Source organism: Salvelinus alpinus, chromosome 18, assembly GCF_045679555.1.
Source record: "Salvelinus alpinus chromosome 18, SLU_Salpinus.1, whole genome shotgun sequence".
NCBI lineage: Eukaryota > Metazoa > Chordata > Actinopteri > Salmoniformes > Salmonidae > Salvelinus > Salvelinus alpinus.
In genome coordinates, this window is record NC_092103.1 from 38,161,129 (window position 1) to 38,185,440 (window position 24,312).

The 24,312-nt window shown below is 44.6% G+C and overlaps 1 protein-coding gene across 1 annotated transcript; it reads right to left on the minus strand.

Annotated features, from left to right (window-relative positions):
* Nucleotides 1-1,369: 1,369 nt before the first annotated feature.
* On the minus strand, nucleotides 1,370-14,439 carry lmo4a (LIM domain only 4a). Its single transcript, XM_071351236.1, has 5 exons — nucleotides 14,027-14,439; nucleotides 7,055-7,303; nucleotides 3,602-3,698; nucleotides 3,021-3,179; nucleotides 1,370-2,822 (listed from the first exon to the last, which is right to left on the minus strand). The coding sequence occupies exons 2-5, from the start codon at nucleotides 7,294-7,296 to the stop codon at nucleotides 2,814-2,816; spliced, it is 507 nt and encodes a 168-aa protein (XP_071207337.1). The 5' UTR covers nucleotides 7,297-7,303; nucleotides 14,027-14,439; the 3' UTR covers nucleotides 1,370-2,813.
* Between the last annotated feature and the right edge of the window lie 9,873 nt (nucleotides 14,440-24,312).

Genomic DNA, 24,312 nt, shown 5'->3' on the forward strand with positions numbered 1-24,312 from the left:
AGTATTAGTCAAGCTACTGGATCAAATGGTAATTAGACTAGGTATACAAATGAAATATTGCGTGCCACATTGGTTAGAACAGGTATAGAGACGGTTTGTGTGGTTGTTATCAGTATGCAATACTCCTACGTTAAAAAAATTAACTGATTTTAAAAAATCCACACGGATCTAAAATGACTGGATAGGTACCTCCAATACGATAACAGGTTCTACAATATGTCAGATAGGTGCTTCTGTAGGTGTTCTTATATATATTGGCGTAGTTCTTTCAGATCAGGTTTATTCTGGTTATTATGATTGAACTCCACTTGTGTCTATGGAAGTATGGGAGTCCAATTAGAAACAAACTGAGGAATGCCAAAAATACCTTAACAAAAACGTTTTTTTTTTTTAAGATTTGAAACTCATGCTCAGGTTTGGATTATGTTTGAAGAACCCGAGGAATGTGTTCATCCTTTAAAACCATTCTACATCATTACCAAAGAAATGCTTTGAAATCCAGCCATTAAAACACTCATTGTTATTTTGAGTGTGAACCTAATTGGCTAACCCTAAAAGAGTCACTGCTGAGGCACCGACACACCACAATGCTTATGGTAGACTTTTCTCTGGGAACATTCATTTGAAAAGTCACAGCTGGCTACTTCAGTTTTTCCCCCCTGTCTTCTTTGTAGGCCTATTGCATGTTTGGTTTTAATTTCTCTCTGTAGAAAAGTCACGGAATAAGAAATAAAAGAAGATCATAAAAGCTGACTGTGATTTCTAGGCCAAAGGTACCTATAAGATGGAAGTTTAATTAGCTAATTAAATAAACAAGATCTGAGGGGGTGTTTTCATGCCAAGAAACAATTCTGACATGCCCTTCAGTACTATATGTAGAGGCCCTATACCCTAACTTCCAAGTAAAGAACTCAACAAAGAAGTGAAAATGTCAAATTCATACGCAGTGAAGAAAGAAAAGTTATATGGAGTTTAAGGTAAGAGAAAAAGGGTTGTCTTATTTCTTTCAGTTTGTTGTTGCATTGTGAGCACTGTAAAGTCAACAGCTGGACTGCTCTACTCAGCACCCACAGGAAAGGGGTCCCTCCCTTTTAATTAGGCCAGCTCACCAGATTAGGCCTCATTAGACTCCGGCACAGGACTTCAGCTAAAGCCTGGGCCTCCAGCGTATCCCACTTTAATTGCTTCTGTAATGGCCCCAGCTCAAGCCTTTGAAATTCCATTCCTGAGGGTAATCGGCCATGTTTGTCTGAGTCCGGGAGCTTTACCTTTCGGTGTGAAAGCGCTATTTGTCACACCTCGCTACACAGGCGCACACACAAACGGCAGGTAAATATTATCCAAACACTCATTACAGACACGACACAGGTGACTGGCAATATTATGATTATTATAGTTATTTAGAAAGTACTTTTTTTCTCCATATAGATGTTTTAGGCCACACAAAGACTCAATTCAACCATAGACCACAATACAATAATAGCACTAGAAAAGATATGTACAGTTATTACTTCTCTCCATCCCTATGCCGCTCCCCTCTTCCCTCAACCTGGGTCGTGTTCATTAGGTACCAAACGTAAGAAACAGCGAGGGACTACATGGCCTCTCCAATAACAAACACTTATTTTTGTTTTCTGTTTTCTATCTACAGTGAGCCCTACTCAACACGACCCTGGTTATATGGGGACCAGTTCAACTTTGACCTTGTCCTCTTCCACCACCACACAACAACAATACATTTAAGACCTATAGAGCACTGCTGCAAAGTCATGTTGGAATAACAATTCTCACCGGCCAAATTTTTTAAACAACAATTACAAATGCATATTTGTATGTTCCCATAAACAGGAGTACATTTACTAACCCCAGGAACCATCTTCACCTGAAAACATAACTAAATATCGAAGACAATCGAGAATCACAAGGCAACCACTTGCAGTACAAAATAATCATGGGACTAAAAGGTATGTTTTGATGAATATTCTACAGGCATTCTTCATTTAGTACACAGAGAGTATATTTTTGAAAGTAGACGAGACATCCAGGCAGGTGTATTTGATCATTCCTCGTTCGGCCTAACTCGACCGTTCGAGTGAGCCAATGAGAGTTCAGGAACGTCCAGGGGGCAAAAGCTACGGTCGCATAGCACTACAACCAAAGTATTTCCTGTTTCCCTCAATCCGACACATGAAAGGGCCTAGAGTCTGAGCTCAGAGAGTGTGTGTCTGTGTATTCATGTGGCGATCTTGTTTTGAACACACTCTTCGTGTTTCGGGAGTCATTAAACTGTAGCTTGGTTGAAAGAGCTCCGGACGAGAACCAGTTTATATTTATTGGTCTGTGGCATCTCCCTCTCCCTGTAGTTTTGTGCTGGCTAGGGAAAGGTGCTACATCAAGGATGGTCCATCACTGGAAATGCCATAGTCCTCTCAGGGCATTACAAGTCAGTCTTAGGCAAGTCAGTCACCAATGGACTTACCGAAAACAGACACTGGTTTGACAGTATAAATCATCCTCTTCCATCATCAACAGTCTTTCCCTCCTCCGCATCTTCCCCTTGAAGCAGGAGACTTCAATAATGTCAAGGTTGAGAACATGATTCTCTATGACCAGAATAAACATTATTTTGGGGGAAATGCCGTGTAACTGGGAAAGCTAATGGACACTGGCAGCAGTATCTGGAGTACGGATATCGGAATATCTGAACGATGGGATGGATGGTGCAGGACAAACTTATGGGTGGAAAAGGAAGAAGAGCAGGAGGAGGAGGCGGGGGAGGAGAAGGCACACGTTGCTTTGTCACCCATTCTTCTTCAGCAGACCTGAGATCAGGAGAAAGAGGTGATTATTGGTTCATTGATTATGCATAAATACAAGACTACAAGAACAAAGACAGCAAGAAGACCCCAGTCCAACACCACTTTGAACAGCATTTCTAAAAAAGCACTCATGGAGACGTCCGAATGCACATTCATTCATTAAATCACATGGATTGGTTCCATCAGAACCCATCCCTTCACCTTCTGGTCGGGCATCATGCCGTTCCCCTGCAGCGAGGTCAGGTGACTGCTGAGCAGGGCGCCCCCTGGCCGGTCGTGCTCACAGAAGATGGTGCCATTGACATAGTGGAAGCGGTCGCCCGGCACCAGCCGATTTCTACAGGTGGCACAGGTGAAACACTGCAGAGAGCGAGGGACATAAGGAACTTTAAGAAAGAGCAACAGAAGCATGGGTTTCTCGCTGAGTCATATCGCTGTGTTATAAAGGGCCTCAAAAAAATGTATGTGGCTTCTGTTGGCATCCCACTGGGCTAAGACGTCAGTTCAACGACTAGTTTTGATTTACATTTGGTTGAGTTGTCAACTAACGTGAATTAAACCCCAAAAAATCCCCATCATTGGATTTAGGTTAAAAGTTGGGTGAAAAAAATATGAAATTCCCTTACGTTGATTACTTTTTGCAAATCCAATCAGTTTTCCACGTTGACTCAACGTCGTCACATACATTTTGTTGTTGTTGTTATGAAGTGGAAACAACGTTGATTCAACCAGTTTTTGCCCAGTGGAAAGAGTCTTTACTTTTAGGCTGAAGTTCCTCTTACCTTGAGGTGGTACACATTGCCCTGTGCCCGCATCACCATCTCACTGGCAGGGATGGACTGGCCACAAGCGCTGCATGCCCCGCTGTGCCCGAACAGCCTGTGGATGAACAACCCGTGTCAGACCACTGCAACCACTCACACCACAAACACTTCAACACATTACCCCTCTGACCAAGTCACACCTCATTTTCACAATGAAAGCAATGCTGTTGTTCAGCACCACACTTCTTATATCTGATTCTGAATCAGCTCACCCTTTGCCAATCCTAAATAGAAATATCTCGAGCAATAAAAGGAAATACGTCCCAGACCAGTGGTTGAAGTCATGAATGAAGTCAAGTATAGGTCTAGATTCTAACACAGGGCTGTCAAACTCATTCCATGGGAGGCCTAGTGTCTGCAGGTTTTTCCTGTTTTTCCTTTCAATTAAGACTTAGACAACCAGGTGAGGGGAGTTCCTTACTAATTAGCGACCTTATTTCATCAATCAAGTACAAGGGAGGAGTGAAAACCCGCTGACACTCAGCCCTCAATGGAATGAGTTTGACACGTGTTCCAGCAGGACTGAATAGGAGGGATGCAGCATTGAATAGTGTTGGTGGTGGTGCTGAGACATGTGACTCAGGTCTTATGAGTGCTCAGCCGGCGGCCACAGATTCCATGTGGGGTTTGAGCTGCAGATGAAGTCCATGGCAGGCTACTGGGAGAGCCAGGAAATATGTTACAGCTGATACTGGTGAAGAACCCTGATGAAGGGCTTTTTCTCCACAAGTCACGGAATACCTTCTGTAGATGCTGGTGATGTCATTGTTTGGTGTGAAGTGTAAGACAGACTACGGTCCACTACAGGCCTTTTGGAAGCAGACATTGCGTTGCTGATGTCGAACAGTTAGCCTCATTGTTAGAGCGTGACCAGGTAAGTCAATTTTGTGAAACTTCCAAACCACGTTTAGTAGACTACCCAGAGCACATTAGCCCATCCCTCAGAGAGCCTAGTGTGTAAACAGTTCAACTGTTCAGTCTTAATAGAAAGCCTCTCAACCGCTCTCACCTTTATTACACCCCCTCCCTGTGACACCTACCAGACTGGTTTGGCTGCTATACCCCCCCCCCCCCCTCCCTGTGACACCTACCAGACTGGTTTGGCTGCTATACCCCCCCCCCCCCTCCCTGTGACACCTACCAGACTGGTTTGGCTGCTATACCCCCCCCCCCCCCCCTCCTTGTGACACCTACCAGACTGGTTTGGCTGCTATACCCCCACCCCCTCCTTGTGACACCTACCAGACTGGTTTGGCTGCTATACCCCCCCCCCTCCTTGTGACACCTACCAGACTGGTTTGGCTGCTATACCCCCCCCCCCCCCCTCCTTGTGACACCTACCAGACTGGTTTGGCTGCTATACCCCCCCCCCCCCTTCCTTGTGACACCTACCAGACTGGTTTGGCTGCTATACCCCCCCCCCCCCCTCCTTGTGACACCTACCAGACTGGTTTGGCTGCTATACCCCCCCCCCCCCCCTCCTTGTGCCACCTACCAGACTGGTTTGGTTGCTATACCCCCCCCCCCCCCTTTCTTGTGACACCTACCAGACTGGTTTGGCTGCTATACCCCCCCCCCCCCCTCCGGTTCCCTATCTGTGTCCCAGCTCTGACTGCACACTGTAATGAATTTTTGATCTTAATCCAAACAGTAATTTAATAAGCGAGCGCCCGAGAGGAACCCTGTTCTCCCTAATTAAGGCTCCCTCTCTCTCCCCCCTCTCTCTCCCTCCCCTCTCTCCCCCCTCTCTCTCTCCCCTCTCTGCCTTTATCGGACCTCAGCGGCACAGCAGCACTCGGCAATGAGAGCCTTGCCCTTTTCCACTAACTGTATTATACATTTGATAAGCTTCGTACTGCGTCCCGTTCTGCATTAGAAGGATGGACCTTGAGCGTACATGGACACAAGGTGCTGCACTATGTTAGACCATCGTTAAGCAGCGGTGCACAAGTACCATAAACCCCTTAGAAATATGAATGGTGTCCTTCCATATTGCTGATTAATTAACAGAGCACTTTTTGGGGCAAAAACACCTTTATATTTTTCTTGTGCAATTCCCATTTATTCATGTGGGCTGCAAGCATTGTAATGAGGAGTTGTTATTGGCACAGGAGTCAAGGTGATTTTTATGCAATACATAACTAGTAGGCCTACATTCAGTTTTGCAACCATACATCTTTCGGTAGATCACATTGTAGGGAAGTAGAAGTGTGCTATTTATTCTGGTGGGAGTGGCTTTAAATCCTCTGTATACTTACTGGGCTGATGTACAGTGCCCAGTGTCTCTGCTCTACCCAGCAGGCCTCCCTTCGTGCGGGCGCTCTTGGGCTGTGTGGGTTTCCAGACTGCGCCGGATCTGCCCCAGTGTTTGCCCTGGAGAGCACCAGTGCCTGAGAAGTGCCAACGCAGGCACACACACACAATCCCAGTCTGTGTTGGACCAGCCAGCCTCTCGCTCTCTCTCTCTCACACACACATAGTCCAGACTGGGCAAGACATTATTAAGGCAAACAGTGTAGGAGCAATGCTGTGGTGATGGAATTGGCTAATGTGCAGTCTTTTCCCGGTTTCCCCTCATCTTACGCAACTCCTTAGGTTTTGTCATTAAAATGTGCAAAAAGTAGTGAAAGAGAGTTGGTCATGTCTTGAGAGGTTAGAGTAGCTGTCAGAATCCCCTTGTTCCCCCAGATCCACACCCAACCCTGCTGTGAGCATATACCTCTTTCATAACACCCTCCAGTCTCTGATATCCTGCCACACCCTACCTGACCGCATTCACACCCAAACACCTGGTGCCTTTATGCGTGTGTAGAACAAACAAAAAGAGAGAAAAGTACTTGACAAATTCCTCCACTTTTCCAACTGCTTTCAGAGCTGTCTGTGCTTGTCTGACCTAGCATTAACAGACTCATCAGGCGGGATCAGTTGTGGAAAGTGGATTTCCGTTGCACTTTCACTATTAACTCGTTATTGAAGGAGAAGCTCACTAAAATTGACTTTAGGTTGTAGGCTAACCATCTCTCAGCTGTTTTAGCTATCTTCAACCATTTTTGACCTGGGCTGTGTTGAATATTTAAAACACTTTAATTTCACTTTGTCAACATAGCCCAGGTCCAAAATGGTTGATGTTACCTAAAACATTTGAGAGACCGTTAGCTTACATACAACCTATGGTAATTTCAGACTATATAACATAGGCAAATCATTTCCCCATGTACTTCCCCTTTCCCCACCCCTATGTCACCCTAGTATGGTAGTTTCCAATCAAATATTTTTCCTCCATCTGCATCACCAATATGGAGGCAGACACTACACCTGCCTACAAGACGGTGAGGAGGAGCCATTATCGTGCTGCATCCACCCCCACCCAGAGTCCTTTGTTATTTGAATGCTGCCTTCCCTGAAGCTCACCTGATGTAGTCGTTCTTGCAGAGGATCATGCCCCCTTTGCTGTAGCAGGTGGTGCCAATTTCGCCCAGCTGGGCGTGGCAGCAGGAGCACTTGAGGCAGCGCGTGTGCCAGTAGCGCTCCATGGAGAAGAGCAGGAAGCGGTCGGCGATGCGCCCACCACAGCCCGCGCATGACCTGCCTGCCGAGCCACCGCCGCCTCCCGTCACCGCCACGGCTGATGCCTCCACCCGGCTGTTCACCATGGTTGGCCTGGAGAGAAGAAGGGGGGGGGGGGGGGGGGGGTGAGAGATATAATGTTGCCCTGAGTAAGGATGATAACAACAAGGGTGGGCGAATGGAAAAGTGTCTATTCAGCAGTACGAGAATGTTTGAGCTTAACATGGACAGATGGAATTATATTTCTGTTTTAAAGACATTAACAGTCCAGGAAATAACACCACTGACACCTTTATTAACAAGCTTTATTTCAACTTAGGGTATTTGGTAGATGTTTACCACAGCTTCTACATTCTATTCCGGAAACCCACGAAACATTCAGGAAATCAAGCTTCCTCTCGGTCATCCCCGTTATCATGGTTACCCTAAATACATCTGTGCCATACCATACTGTACACCCACCTGGAACGTACCATAATGTACACCCACCTGGAACTTACCATACTGTACACCCACCTGGAACTTACCATACTGTACACCCACCTGGAACGTACCATAATGTACACCCACCTGGAACTTACCATACTGTACACCCACCTGGAACTTACCATAATGTACACCCACCTGGAACTTACCATACTGTACACCCACCTGGAACTTACCATACTGTACACCCACCTGGAACTTACCATACTGTACACCCACCTGGAACTTACCATACTGTACACCCACCTGGAACTTACCATACTGTACACCCACCTGGAACGTACCATACTGTACACCCACCTGGAACGTACCGTACTGTACACCCACCTGGAACGTACCATACTGTACACCCACCTGGAACGTACCGTACTGTACACCCACCTGGAACGTACCATAATGTACACCCACCTGGAACGTACCATACTGTACACCCACCTGGAACGTACCGTACTGTACACCCACCTGGAACGTACCGTACTGTACACCCACCTGGAACGTACCGTACTGTACACCCACCTGGAACGTACCGTACTGTACACCCACCTGGAACGTACCATAATGTACACCCACCTGGAACGTACCATACTGTACACCCACCTGGAACGTACCGTACTGTACACCCACCTGGAACGTACCATACTGTACACCCACCTGGAACGTACCGTACTGTACACCCACCTGGAACGTACCGTACTGTACACCCACCTGGAACGTACCATAATGTACACCCACCTGGAACGTACCGTACTGTACACCCACCTGGAACGTACCATAATGTACACACCAGGGGTAGGTAACTAGATTTAGCTGTAGGCTGATTTTTGTCAGAGCAGATGGTCGGGGGACCGAAACATAATTATAATAATTTGTACACTGTAAATTAACCACAACCAAGCCCAAAAAGAGATTGTATTTGAAAATAACATAATTTAATACCTTAATTAAATTGCGACACGATCACATACGTCTTGCTGGTGATTTTAGTATTTTTTGGACAAAAACTAAAATCCCCCCAAAAAACTAATATTATGACTTTGAGGGGGGTCAAACAAAATAAAAATACTTGTGGGCCGGTTTTGGCCCGTGGTCCACCTTTTGCCGACGTCCGAACTGTACATCCACCTGGAATGTCCAAACTGTACTGTACATCCACCTGGAATGTCCAAACTGTACTGTACATCCACCTGGAATGTCCAAACTGTACTGTACATCCACCTGGAATGTCCAAACTGTACTGTACATACACCTGGAATGTCCAAACTGTACTGTACATCCACCTGGAATGTCCAAACTGTACTGTACATCCACCTGGAATGTCCAAACTGTACTGTACATCCACCTGGAATGTCCAAACTGTACTGTACATCCACCTGGAATGTCCAAACTGTACTGTACATCCACTTGAAACGTGGGTGACGAGGAGAGAGAAGCCCCACAGACAGGAAAGAGCGAGGCCTCGGATTCCCAAATGTGAGTTTTGGCACGGTAACCAATCGGTTGGCTCTGGGATTCGTTGGCAAAGAGAGCTTAGGCCTATTCATTTAAGGGATATGGCGGAAGGGGGGGGGGTACAGTTTCCTGAAAAATATGCGCCTCAGAGGCGACTGGCACCCTGGAAAGCAGCTGTCCCACGACAACCTCCACACAAACCTCTTCTTACTAACCAAAGCCGCACTGTCTTTGAGCCGGCTGCAAATATACCCTCTCATTGCAACTTGATAATGTGTCCCAGAAGAGAGGTCTTTGATGTTGCAGAGTCTTGCTCATTGAATAATGTTGTTGGGTCTTTTGTGTTGTTGGGTTGCACTGGGTGAGTAGACTAGTCGACAGAGGTTTTTTGAGTGATTACAAATTATGCAAAACTTTCGTTAGGGTTACGGAGTTGACATTCCGGTATACCAGTATATAAACCTTCTTGTGGTGTAACGGAGATGACATATGGAGTCCCATAGCCTTTGAGACACCAGACAACCAATGGTAATCTACATGATGTCTCCACATTCCAAGTGTGCCGTTATCGGTTCATTTCTACTGTATATCCGAACTTCCCACTTTTACGTTTCAAAACTCAACTGATTTCATGCACAGCTGGGGATAATATTGCTTTCAAATCACACTAACAAGAACCATACCAGCGTGCAACTCAGCAATGAGTCAGCCATTGCTTTTCACCGGCTTCATGATTCATAATTATGGCCAACAACAACACTAAATAATTGCAGCGACGGATTTCATTTTCCAAATTAACAACAGCGTCCTAATTTGTCCTCCAGTGCTTCTAATTTAAATGAGGGCATGTTTTGCTTTACGAGTGCCCTTCCCACAAGACATTTCAGTCCGCCGCTGGTCCACCACAGTTATGCACTCTCTGCTTCGGACACCTGGCTCCAATCAAGGAGAGCTGAGCTCCATAAGAGAGGCCCAGGGCGACGCTGGACTGACCCCAACAAAGTGCCTTCACATGGGGCACCAACCCTGCACCTCAGGACCCATACAGAGGAACACGACAAAGAGCTGAGGGACCAAACCCTGGCGGTAAAGCTTTTTCCACAGTGCTACTCTGCAGTATCTAGTTCAATAGATGCCTGTGCTGCGTTCACTACAGACTCTTTACATGTAGCTGCTGTAACCAACCCATCTATTGACATTTGGACAGGTGAGATTTTTTATACATTCTTGACATAGGTCAGCACTTGACTTATCACAGGCCTATCAGTACGTGCAGTACGTGCACACACACACAGACACACAATATCAATCCGATCGTGAATTTCAGCACAAGACATTTCTCCGTTTGATTGATGACCGTTACGCTAGGCTGTTTCCACAAGCCCCTTTTAAAAAGGCCGCTGTCAATTTCTCTGTGGATTTGAGAGTCCCTGAACCAGGCAAGGCTGGTGGAAGAAAGGGGGAAAGCTTATACTGTTGCCTTAAATCCAAGGTATTGTATGAGGGGGGAAGAGAGCTTGGCATCTGCATGTGGGGGATTGCCTGCCATCTGGGACTCTATCACGTTATTTCCTCTAGCTGTTCTTGGACCGAGGTCAAGAGGCAACAGACAAGAGATGCCCTGGGGAGTTCAAAGGTCATCCACAGAGCTGCTCTGATTGGGGATGTCAATCGGGGGTCGGGGAGGGCCAAGTTGCCACAGGAAGGCAGTGTGACCCCTTCCTGGAGGGGGGCCATCCCGGGGCACATTTCAGCCTTTACCAGTCGGTTTCAAATGCCAGCTGGCAATGTGCTGTCTCAGAGTCAGGGTCAAAGACAACCCTGACAAACTGGAGACCAGAGGCAGCAACTTGAGAAAGAAAAACTCTAAAATACCTGGGGGCAACAACATTGTTTTCCAACTTACTCCTAGCAATGGGTCCCACAGCTGCATCCTAGGATGGGGAATTGAAATCAAATTGAAATGAAAACACTTGATGCCAGATTTGTTCGGGCAATGTGGGGCATCATAGTTGAGGGGATGGATTATCCCACCTAAGGAACAGTAAGGGAAACATTTAACAGTACTGTGCAGGGGGGCAGAACCTTCTGCAACTATCATAATGGCATATAGCTATAAACAATTATGCAATTAGTGCAATGAGGTCATTGTGTATGATGAATACACAGCTTGTCTAGTGCATTTACAGTTTGGAACACAAGACACCTTACATGGCCCATTTCTGCTTGCTGCTTTGCAGTCCGTTCCCTGTGTTCAGAACCAGACTCCTCGGGCAGTGAATTACCAGCGTGAAATCAATTACTATACCCCGAAATACAAGAGCCTCCACCCTCGTGAAATAAAAAGAGGAATTCTGGTCAAATCTAGGAACAGAGGCGCCAATGTGACCTCTGTTTCTCTTCCTCTCTCTCATAGCTCTCATAGACATGCACTTGAGTATGAGCTATACCCTGTTTTTCTCTTTTAAAAGAAGGACTGGGTAGAGTGTCTATATGGTATGGAAACATTTCCTCTTGACTACAATATGTCAACAAGTCCTAAGCCTCAATGCTTTTTCTGGCTATCTGGCAATTTGCCTGTAGAACCAGTTAGTCTCCCTTGACTCCAAACAGATCATAACATGTACCGTGAAGCCACGGCAGACCAAGTACAACCCAAGGGGAGAAGAGGCTACCCTTAAATTATGTTTATTTCCCTGTTTGTTTGCCTTCCTACTGAAGTCTCAGAAGAACTGCTGCAGTGCAGCTACGTGAAAGTCTCAAATGGGTGCAGAAATACTACTCACTTTTTTTGCATTCCTCACCGTACCTGCGACAAGTTGCGGCAGCACAGCAAATGCAATCACACAGACCCACACCTGCAGAAGCCTCAGCCGTAAGCGAAGACGAGCCAAAATAACCTCACAAAAAAAACTCACTGATCTCATGAAAATGCAAATCCTACATTTAATCATCTTTCGCAGCACACGGCAAACTCTGAGACAATACCTGAGCCATGCCCTGAGGAATGTCATCAGCATCGGAGGGGGAGCCAGTGATATTTCAATGCAGAGCAAGCCCCAACAATTACATTACCCTAAACGGGACTTAGACAAGCTTATCCCCCCGCTGAACACAGTAGACACCCACCTATTTTAGAGGGCGCAAGGACTTAGTGTTCCTTCTTATCAACACCCTGCAGAACTTTGATGAACGCCATATCGTCATAACGCTGATTTGTAACCAAAGCCTATCGCTAAAAACAAGCTAGGGCATTTCTCCTGGCAAAGGAGCATATTGGCTTTCTAAATACAAAGAGAAAAGGGGGTTAGGAAAGTCTATGCAAGCCAGATAGATGAACGAGCGGCACACAATGAGGACAAAGTTTAGAGGGGGTGACGGAAAGAGTTATTTTTGTTGAGATGAGTTTTGGAGACCGCCCGAGTCTGTCCTTGACTAGGCTACTACTTACGCTCCTTCCATTGATAAACTGGAGTCCTTGTTGAGCGATAAGAGTCTGTGGGCTCTGATTTGTAATAAACTCGGTCTCCGCTGCTGCGTTTAATGATAAATGAATGATCAGGCAAAACAAAGGTTAGTGAGGAGGAGAGACAGCTGTGTTCCGCTCTAGTAATAGACTGATTGATGAAATAACCATTAAAAACAGAGGCTAATGAGGAGGAACACAATACCTTGGCTGTCTGAGGATAGACTGATGGATTGCATGTGGTTTCGGGTTGACAGAGCAAATAATGGTTCACTCGTCATTACCCAATTGCATTTGGCTCTTCTTCATTGAAATACTCACTTGTTGGTGATAAATACATTGTCAGCTCCCAATCATTTAGTCTTCTTGTATTGTTACGCTTATTTTGGATAGGAACCTACATAGATAGCATAGGCCTAATAGGCTGCGTTTACACAGGCATCCCAATTCAGATTTATTGCCCAATTATAAGCAAAAGAGCTGATCTGATTTGTTTAAAAGACCAATTAGCGGGGGGAAAAGTCAGAATTGGGCTGCCTGTGTAACAGCCTTATAACCTTATTTTTTCAACATATGGTGAATACTAAACTGTGTTTTTATAAGACCACTAGGTATTTTTAGGCTTGGGCATAGTTTCTTTATCTTGTTGATGTGCATCAACAAGTCCCATATCTCACCAAAGTGGCTCGGATCAAATTTCACATTACACCAGTCACTTTGTAGAGAAGTATTGCTCCCTGTGCCTTTGGTAAACCTACACTAATTAAAACCTGTCAAAGCCCAACGCCCATCCCCCCAGTTTAAATTAACAAATAACCCCGCTCACACAAGCAAGGGGAAGTCGTTTGTAATTAAAATAAATAAGCCTGACTGCACCATTAACAGCCACTATAAATAGTACAAATAGTACAGTGAGCAATGGTCAGGCCCGCTTGGCACCAAGGCAGATTAGCAATATATCCTTCTCTTTTAATAATGCGCTCAGGGGCCATAACTACACGCATCGCTGTTTCATTAAAACGGGTCTCTTTTAATTAACACTACGGCGGGCGCACAACTCCCCATTGTACCAGGGCTGCCTTGATGCAGAGATGCAGTCAAGATACCGGAGAAGACACCCCCCCCCAACAACAAAAGCATGGACGAACGGTTAAGAAATGTGTGCTATGATAAGGGGTAAAAGTAAGTCATGTTCACCACGGGATAGTCAGAGGGAAATGTTGAATCACGGACGAATAGCTTGCGCTCAATAATTGTTCGAACATGACAGACAGAAAAGGGGACCAACATTTTCTGGCAATAATACCCTACCGTTCATTACTGTGTAATAACACATCTACTAGGCTGAAACTTTTAACGATATAGAACTATTGTTAACAAATGTGTGGAAAAATGTGACGCGCTGCGGTGCTCACCTTGCCGTCGTGGTAGTTTATGTGAAGTAACCGCGAGGAAATGATCACGATGGTGGTGCGCGCTACCACGAGACGTGCGCAACTTCAACCAAGTCGTGGACTGCTGCTTGCAATGGTCAATTGTTGCGGTTCACAAGATGTAACAACTTCAAACGGTTGTTATATATTCCGATTGGAGAGCTTGCAAACTAGTCCAGAATTAGTCTAGGCTAAGTCTTCCTCTTCTTGTTTCCTTATTTTATACTGCGTTGGTCGACTTCATGGATTTCCTATAGACATCTGAAACAGTAAACTTGGTGATGAAGTAATTCTCTCATATCAGATAGTCACAGCTCGGCTAAAGGAATTTGGTTCTTAGTTCTTGTTCATGGACATACAGCGCTACTATTTGTGAGAGGAAAGGCGGCTACTCCAGTTCAAAGCCAAGAGGGAATACACATTTAAATCACTCCTCCTATGACGCGTCGAGGTTCAGCCCCCGCAGCCATTGAACAGCAAGGGGGGTGTGGCATTTGACATAATGATGGATGTCTGTTTAAGGAACTTTTGCCTATTTGTGGCTGTTTTAAATAGGCCATAATCACCACCGCTGAGCAATGTTGAAAAAGCAATTCATTAATCCTTAACCCAGCCCCCAACCTCCCTAAGGCAGAAGACGTCCTGTTCCAATTTCTTTTAGGACTGCTCTGACTCAGGCATAACTGGACAGTGACCCTTTCTTAACTAATGAAACGCCTTATACTGTACTAGCCTAGCCTGTATGCCTACAGTTACAATTAATACATTCACATTTTGGTCATTAGCAGACGGTCTTATCCTAAAGCAATGTTTTACTTACGGGATGTTTATTTGCAGTAGCTATAGCAATGAATAGAATATAATATCACATTTAGTAGGTTATTATATCTATATTATTAATTTACCAGTGCAGAAACCACGAGTCTTATATACGTGTGTGTGTGTCTATATATATTATTATTATTTGATTGATAATGTTTTGTTTGACACGGATGAACAATCCAATAATAATGAGGACAATTGACTTTGTTTCCCATGCCTACAGAGAACTGCTTCGATTGAAGTGAGAGGGAGGTAGTGACAAAATAAAATGCACCGGGAGGCCAACATTGAGGTATTGTGAGTGCCAGTGGTGCTAAACGCTGGGCAGCTCACTCAACAACAGGAACAACATCTGGCCGGGAGAAAGAGACAATTACTTACGTGTGGTAAACTCTAGTTTCACCTGACAATCAAAACAGCAGCATCATTGAACAATTACAGCATGGAGTGTATGGGTAATCAACGCATTCTCTTTGAATTACACCCCCCATTATTGGTTAGTGAGATGAATTTTGGCATAACACGTTCGTGCTGCACATGTAGTGCTCTGAACTTTGGCGCAGGACATGTAGTGATGTATGCATGTAGTGACATATAGGCATGGTCAGCCTACATGTCACTACAATTTGGTTGTGCATCAGCAATGTTCCTTAAGTTATGACAGTCAATGACAGTCACTCAATTACATTTTTTAGGTTGGTAAGTTAGTCTAGCCAGCTATCTAAACGTGCAGTAATCATGTCCACATTTCCATCCGGGCATAAAGGGCACATGCCCAGGGGGCCCTGACCTCCAGGGGGCCCTGACCTCCAGGGGGCCCTCCAGGGGGCTCTAACCTCCAGGGGGGGCCCTGACCCCCATAATTTTGTTAGCCACTCTCACTCATTTTAACATGGCATATGTCATGGAAAAATGTGTAGAATCAGGATATTAGCTTTAAAACTGCTAAAAATCTCTAGCTTTTTGGGCCCCCAAAAGGTTAGAGCCGGCTCTGCTTGTAGGACCTCATTGCTAAGAACAATGTGGGATTCAACTGGAACGAATAGCGGGTCCTGTGTGGACCCCTGTCAGCGCCTTTAATTACGTGGTTATTTATATACCTGCTCCTTCTCCTGGCCCAACTAAAGCCTGTGCCACAGCCATATATCACAACACCTGCAGAGGCACGTAATAACTACAGCAAATGTTTACTTTCTGTGAGAGTCCAGCTTGGGGACCACGCGTCCGAATGGTTATTTGGTTGTGTTATTTTTATAGGCTTATTAACCACATTTGCGAACGTGTCCAATTCTCAATATGCCTTTTTGTCAATTTTAAACATAACGGTGCGCAATTATACACAGACTTTCAATTGACCATGGGTCTAAACAGCTATGTTGGTTGTCCCTTGATCAAATATGCTGTACCCTATGATGATTGTGACACACTGTACACTCACTTGGCTATGGATGAGTTCTCATTCTTGTGTTAAAATGATTTCTCCTCAATTGATCCTTTTGTTTTATTGTGCTGATAATACCTCTGTGGACATTTTTATGGTGACTCTGGAGGATGAGCAAAGTTATTAACATTTTCATTCCATACCTTAATCCAAACATATTTCTTCACACCAATTACCAGTTCATAAACTAACTCAGGTTTAGCTCCGTCGAGAGTCAGTCATTTGTATTGGGCGACACCTTGTGGATATATTGAATTCAAAGGGGTTTTATTGGCATGGGAAACATATTTACGTTGCCAAAGCAAGGCATAGATATCTCACAAGTGCTCCTCCTAATTCAGCAATCCAATGACAAGATATAATATGTCAAATATTATACTAGCTCAATCACACAATCGAACACGTCTACAGTAAACATGTTGTCCCTCACGAATGATGTCGCGCTCCTCCTTGTCAACTAATGAAGATTCTTCCAACGTATGTTGTGTGGAATTATGAGAGAGAGAGAAAAATGAATTACGTTTTTGCACTCCTCATAAGCAGTAGTCCTCCATAGAAATTGGGAATTATACGGTATTTTAATGTAATGTTTTGAGGACAATATTGCATCCATTTAAGTATTTATTTGTTGTAATGGGGACAGGAACATAAGTACTCCCTGAAATATTATAATTTTTTTGTATGTTTGTGTATATATACAGTGGGGAGAACAAGTATTTGATACACTGCCGATTTTGCAGGTTTTCCTACTTACAAAGCATGTAGAGGTCTGTAATTTTTATCATAGGTACACTTCAACTGTGAGAGACGGAATCTAAAACAAAAATCCAGAAAATCACATTGTAGGATTTTTAAGTAATTAATTTGCATTTTATTGCATGACATAAGTATTTGATCACCTACCGACCAGTAAGAATTCCGGCTCCCACAGACCTGTTAGTTTTTCTTTAAGAAGCCCACCTGTTCTCCACTCATTACCTGTATTAACTGCACCTGTTTGAGCTCGTTACCTGTATAAAAGACACCTGTCCACACACTCAATCAAACAGACTCCAACCTCTCCACAATAGCCAAGACCAGAGAGATGTGTAAGGACATCAGGGGTAAATTGTAGACCTGCACAAGGCTGGGATGGGCTACAGGACAGTAGGCAAGCAGCTTGGTGAGAAGGCAACAACTGTTGGCGCAATTATTCGAAAATGGAAGAAGTTCAAGATGACGGTCAATCACCCTCGGTCTGGGGCTCCATGCAAGATCTCACCTCGTGGGGCATCAATGATCATGAGGAAGGTGAGGGATCAGCCCAGAACTACACGGCAGGACCTGGTCAATGACCTGAAGAGAGCTGGGATCACAGTCTCAAAGAAAACCATTAGTAACACACTACGCCGTCATGGATTAAAATCCTGCAGTGCACGCAAGGTCCCCTTGCTCAAGCCAGCGCATGTCCAGGCCCGTCTGAAGTTTGCCAATGACCCTCTGGATGATCCAGAGGAGGAGTGGGAGAAGGTCATGTGGTCTGATGAGACAAAAATTGAGCTTTTTGGTCTAAACTCCACTCACCGTGTTTGGAGGAAGAAGAAGGATGAGTACAACCCCAAGAACACCATCCCAACTGTGAAGCATGGAGGTGGAAACATCATTCTTTGGGGATGCTTTTCTGCAAAGGGGACAGGACGACTGCACCGTATTGAGGGGAGGATGTATGGGGCCATGTATCGCGAGATCTTGGCCAACAACCTCCTTCCCTCAGTAAGAGCATTGAAGATGGGTCGTGGCTGGGTCTTCCAGCATGACAACGACCCGAAACACACAGCCAGGGCAACTAAGGAGTGGCTCCGTAAGAAGCATCTCAAGGTCCTGGAGTGGCCTAGCCAGTCTCCAGACCTGAACCCAATAGAAAATCTTTGGAGGGAGCTGAAAGTCCGTATTGCCCAGCGACAGCCCCGAAACCTGAAGGATCTGGAGAAGGTCTGTATGGAGGAGTGGGCCAAAATCCCTGCTGCAGTGTGTGCAAACCTGGTCAAGAACTACAGGAAACGTATGATCTCTGTAATTGCAAACAAAGGTTTCTGTACCAAATATTAAGTTCTGCTTTTCTGATGTATCAAATACTTATGTCATGCAATAAAATGCAAATTAATTACTTAAAAATCATACAATGTGATTTTCTGGATTTTTGTTTTAGATTCCGTCTCCCACAGTTGAAGTGTACCTATGATAAAAATTACAGACCTCTACATGCTTTGTAAGTAGGAAAACTTGCAAAATCGGCAGTGTATCAAATACTTGTTCTCCCCACTGTATATTAAAAAAACTTTGCTGCGGGGACTTGCTTCCATTCAGCCACAAGAGCATTACTGAGGTCGGGCACTGATGTTGGGCGATTAGGCCTGGCTCGCAGTCGGCGTTCCAATTTATCCCAAAGGTGTTCAATGGGGTTGAGGTCAGGGCTCTGTGTAGGACAGTCAAGTTGTTCGACACCGATCTTGACAAACCATTTCTGTATGGATCTTGCTTCGTGCACGGGGGAATTGTCATACTGAAACAGGAAAGGGCCTTCCCCAAACTGTTGCCACAAAGTTGGAAGCACAGAATCATCTAGCATGTCATTGTATGCTGTAGCATTAAGATTTCCTTTCACTGGAACAAGGGGCCTAGCCCGAACCATGAAAAACAGCCCCAGACCATTATTCCTCCTCCACCAAACTTTACAGTTGGCACTATGCATTCGGGCAGGTAGTGTTCTCCTGGCATCCGCCAAACCCAGATTCGTCCGTCGGACAGCCAGATGGTGAAGTGTGATTCATCACTCCAGAGAACGCGTTTCCACTGATCCAATGTCGGTGAGCTTTACACCACTCCAGCCGACACTTGGCATGGTGATCTTAGTGTGTGGCTGCTGGGCCATGGAAACACATTTCATGAAGCTCTCGATGAACACTTCTTGTGCTATATCTATATACAGTGGGGAGAACAAGTATTTGATACACTGCCAATTTTGCAGGTTTTCCTACTTACAAAGCATGTAGAGGTCTGTAATTTTTATCATAGGTACACTTCAACTGTGAGAGACGGAATCTAAAATAAAAATCCAGAAAATCACATTGTATGATTTTTAAGTAATTAATTTGCATTTTATTGCATGACATAAGTATTTGATACATCAGACAAGCAGAACTTAATATTTGGTACAAAAACCTTTGTTTGCAATTACAGAGATCATACGTTTCCTGTAGTTCTTGACCAGGTTTGCACACACTGCAGCAGGGATTTTGGCCCACTCCTCCATACAGACCTTCTCCAGATCCTTCAGGTTTTGGGGCTGTTGCTGGGCAATACGGACTTTCAGCTCCCTCCAAAGATTTTCTATTGGGTTCAGGTCTGGAGACCGGCTAGGCCACTCCAGGACCTTGAGATGCTTCTTACGGAGCCACTCCTTAGTTGCCCTGGCTGTGTGTTTCGGGTCGTTGTCATGCTGGAAGACCCAGCCACGACCCATCTTCAATGCTCTTACTGAGGGAAGGAGGTTGTTGGCCAAGATCTCGCGATACATGGCCCCATCCATCTTCCCCCCAATACGGTGCAGTCGTCCTGTCCCCTTTGCAGAAAAGCATCCCCAAAGAATGATGTTTCCACCTCCATGCTTCACGGCTGGGATGGTGTTCTTGGGGTTGTACTCATCCTTCTTCTTCCTCCAAACACAGCTAGTGGAGTTTAGACCAAAAAGCTCTATTTTTGTCTCATCAGACCACATGACCTTCTCCCATTCCTCCTCTGGATCATCCAGACGGTCATTGGCAAACTTCAGACGGGCCTGGACATGCGCTGGCTTGAGCAGGGGGGCCTTGCGTGCGCTGCAGGATTTTAATCCATGACGGCGTAGTGTGTTACTAATGGTTTTCTTTGAGACTGTGGTCCCAGCTCTCTTCAGGTCATTGATCAGGTTCTGCCGTGTAGTTCTGGGCTGATCCCTCACCTTCCTCATGATCATTGATGCCCCACGAGGTGAGATCTTGCATGGAGCCCCAGACCGAGGGTGATTGACCGTCATCTTGAACTTCTTCCATTTTCTAATAATTGCGCCAACAGTTGTTGCCTTCTCACCAAGCTGCTTGCCTATTGTCCTGTAGCCCATCCCAGCCTTGTGCAGGTCTACAATTATATCCCTGACACAGCTCTCTGGTCTTGGCCATTGTGGAGAGGTTGGAGTCTGTTTGATTGAGTGTGTGGACAGGTGTCTTTTATACAGGTAACGAGTTCAAACAGGTGCAGTTAATACAGGTAATGAGTGGAGAACAGGAGGGCTTCTTAAAGAAAAACTAACAGGTCTGTGAGAGCCGGAATTCTTACTGGTTGGTAGGTGATCAAATACTTATGTCATGCAATAAAATGCAAATTAATTACTTAAAAATCATACAATGTGATTTTCTGGATTCCGTCTCTCACAGTTGAAGTGTACCTATGATAAAAATTACAGACCTCTACATGCTTTGTAAGTAGGAAAACCTGCAAAATCGGCAGTGTATCCAATACTTGTTCTCCCCACTGTATATATATACAATTATTAGACTAATTGTTTTCCTCAGGATTCATTTGATTGTTAAACAAACACAATGCTCTCAGTCAATCCAAAATGTTATTGAACCTCAAACCTGAATGTTTAACAAAAGAAAAGTGAGTTTTGTCTTTCTCAGGGGAATATATAAGTGTGCAGAAGTATTAGGCAACTAAATTACAAAAATAATTTCTCCCAACTCACTTGTTTATTCTACATTTTTTGAGTAAGTGTAACCAATAAGTAACACAAAATGACAATTAAATAACATTTTTGGCCTTTCAAAAATATTCAGTGACCAATATAGCCACCCTTCTTTTCAATAACTGTCATGAACCTTCCATCCATGGAGTCAGTTTCTTGATCTGTTCAACCACAGCCTCCCAAATGTTGTTCAAAGAGGTGTATTGTCTTCCCTCTCTGTAAATCTCACATGTGAGATAATATAGGATTTAAGTCAGGTGAGGAAGGGGGCCAGGTCATTATTCGGGCATCTTTGAGGCCCTTGCTGGCTAGCCAAGCAGTGGAGTACTTGGATGCATGTGATGGAGCATTGTCCTGCATAAAGATCATGGTCTTCCTGAATGCTGAGGACTTCTTCCTGTACCACTGCTTGAAGAAAGAATGTTCCTGAAACTGGCAGTAGGTTTGAGAGTTGAGTTTCAGTCCATCTTCAACCTGAAAAGGTCCAACTACCTCATCCTTAATGATAGCAGCCCATACGAGTACCCCTCCTCCACCTTGCTGGCGCCTGACTCAAATTGGTGCCCTGTGTCCATTACTGATCCAGCCATGGGCCCATCCATCTGGTCCATCAAGAGTCACTCTCATTTCACCTGTCCATAAAACCTTTGAAAAATCTGTCTTCAGGTATTTCTTTGCCCAATCTTGACGCTTCAACTTGTGAATCTTATTCAGTGGTGGACGTGTTTCAGCCTTCTTGACCTTGGCCATGTCTCTGAACACTTGACACCTTGTACTTCTGGACACTCCAGGTAGGTTGCAGTTCTGGATTATGGTGGCACTGGAGGATAATGGGTTCCTGGTAGCTTGACGTTTAATTCTTCTCAAGTCTTTTGCAGTTCATTTGTGCCTTTTCTTCTCCATGTGTTTTTGCACCCCAGTTGACTATTTGCAACAAAACGTTTGATTGTCCGGTGGTCACGCCTCAATACTTTAGCTATTTCAAGAGTGTTTCATCTGGCAAAACACCAGTCTCAATGTCAAAAGTGAAGATGCGACTCCGGGATGCTGACCTTCTAGGCAGAGTTCCTCTGTTCAGTGTCTGTGTTCTTTTGCCCATCTTAATCTTTTCTTTTTATTGGCCAGTCTGAGATATGGCTTTTTCTTTACAACTCTGCCTAGAAGGCCAGCATCCCGGAGTCGCCTCTTCACTGTTGGCGTTGAGACTGGTGTTTTCCGGGAACTATTTAATGAAGCTGCCAGTTGAGGACTTGTGAGGTGTCTGTTTCTCAAACTAGACACTCTAATGTACTTGTCCTCTTGCTCAGTTGTGCACCGGGGCTTCCCACTCCTCTTTCTATTCTGGTTAGAGCCAGTTTGCGCTGTTCTGTGAAAGGAGAGGTACACAGCGTTGTACGAGAGCTTTAGTTTCTTGGCAATTTATCACATGGAATAGCCTTCATTTCTCAGAACAAGAATAGACTGATGAGTTTCAGAAGAAAGGTCTTTGTTTCTGGCCATTTTGAGCCTGTAATTGAACCCACAAATGCTGATGCTCCAGATACTCAACTAGTCTAAAGAAGGCCAGTTTTATTGCTTCTTTAATCAGAACAACAGTTTTCAGCTGTGCTAACATAATTGCAAAAGGGTTTTCTAATGATCAATTAGCCTTTTAAAATTATCAACTTGGATTAGCTAACACAATGTGCCATTGGAACACAGTGGTGATGGTTGCTGATAATAGGCCTCTGTACGCCTATGTAGATATTCCATAAAAAATCTGCCGTTTCCAGTTACAATAATCATTTACAACAATAACAATGTCTACACTGTATTTCTGATCAATTTGATGTTATTTTAATGGACAAAAAATTTGATTTTCTTTCAAAAACAAGGACATTTTTAAGTACCCCAAACTTTTGAACGGTAGTATATATACTGTACCTTATACCATCTATTGCACCATTCCTATGCTGCTCATCCATATATTTATATGTACATATTCTTATTCCTCGATTTAGATTTGTGTGTATTAGGTAGTTGTTGAGGAATTGTTAGATTACTTGTTAGATATTATTGCACTGTCAGAAATAGAAGCACAAGCATTTCGCTACACTCGCATTAGCATCTGCTAATTATGTGTATGTGACCAATAAAATGTTATTTGAATGTTCCTGAGTGGCCTAGTTAGAGTTTTGACTTAAATCGTCTTGAAAATCTATGGCAAGACTTGCAAATGGCTGTCTAGTGTAACAGTATAACTTTATGGCGTCCCCTCGCCCGACCCGGGCGCGAACCAGGGACCCTCTGCACACATCAACAACAGTCACCCACGAAGCATTGTTACCCATCGCTCCACAAAAGCCACGGCCCTTGCAGAGCAAGGGGAACCACTACTTCAAGGTTTCAGAGCAAGTGACGTTACCGACTGAAAGGCTGCTAGCGTGTACCACCGCTACCTAGCTAGCCATTTCACATCGGTTACATTCACCCCCCTTTCGACCTTCCTCCTTTTCCGCAGCAACCAGTGATCCGGGTCAACAGCATCAATGTAACAGTTTAACTTTACTGCATCCCCTCGCCCCGGGCGCGAACCAGGGACCCTCTGCACACATCAACAACGGTCGCCCACGAAGAATCGTTACCCATCGCTCCACAAAGGCCGCGGCCCTTGCAGAGCAAGGGGAACCACTACTTCAAGGTTTCAGAGCAAGTGACGTTACCGACTGAAAGGCTGCTAGCGCGCACCACCGCTACCTAGCTAGCCATTTCACATCGGTTACACTAGCAATGATTAACAACTAACTTGACAGAGCTTGAAAAATATTGTACAATCCAGGTTTCACAAAGCTCTTAAGAGACTTACCCAGAAAGACTCACAGCTGTAATCACTGCCAAAGGTGATTTTAACATGTATTGACTCAGGGGATTGAATACTTATCTAATCAAAATATATTTGTGTTTTATTTTCTTTCTTTTTTAGAAATGTTCTTCCACTTTGACAATAGAGTATTTTCTGTAGATCGTTGATAAATAATGACAATTAAATGTATTTCAATCCCATTTTGTAACATTAAAGTGTGGAAAAAGTCAAGGGGTGTGAATACTTTTTGAAGGCACTGTTTGCTTCTTCAAAGTTTGGAATTTCAGTTGTTTATTATAGCACCCCCCTTTGGCCAATCAGTGCAATTTTTTTAATTTTGGAAATGCGGGATCTCTATGGCAAGTTGCATCATTTACCCAAGTTTAGTCAAAATCAGGCCA

Excerpts from the sequence above, each read along its gene's own strand:
- lmo4a (XM_071351236.1), bottom strand. The coding sequence starts at position 7,296 with ATGGTGAACAGCCGGGTGGAGGCATCAGCCGTGGCGGTGACGGGAGGC. Across the intron at positions 3,699-7,054 it reads TGCAAGAACGACTACATCAG|GCTGTTCGGGCACAGCGGGG; the intron begins GTGAGCTTCAGG and ends GTTCATCCACAG. Across the intron at positions 3,180-3,601 it reads GCAATGTGTACCACCTCAAG|TGTTTCACCTGTGCCACCTG; the intron begins GTAAGAGGAACT and ends CGCTCTCTGCAG.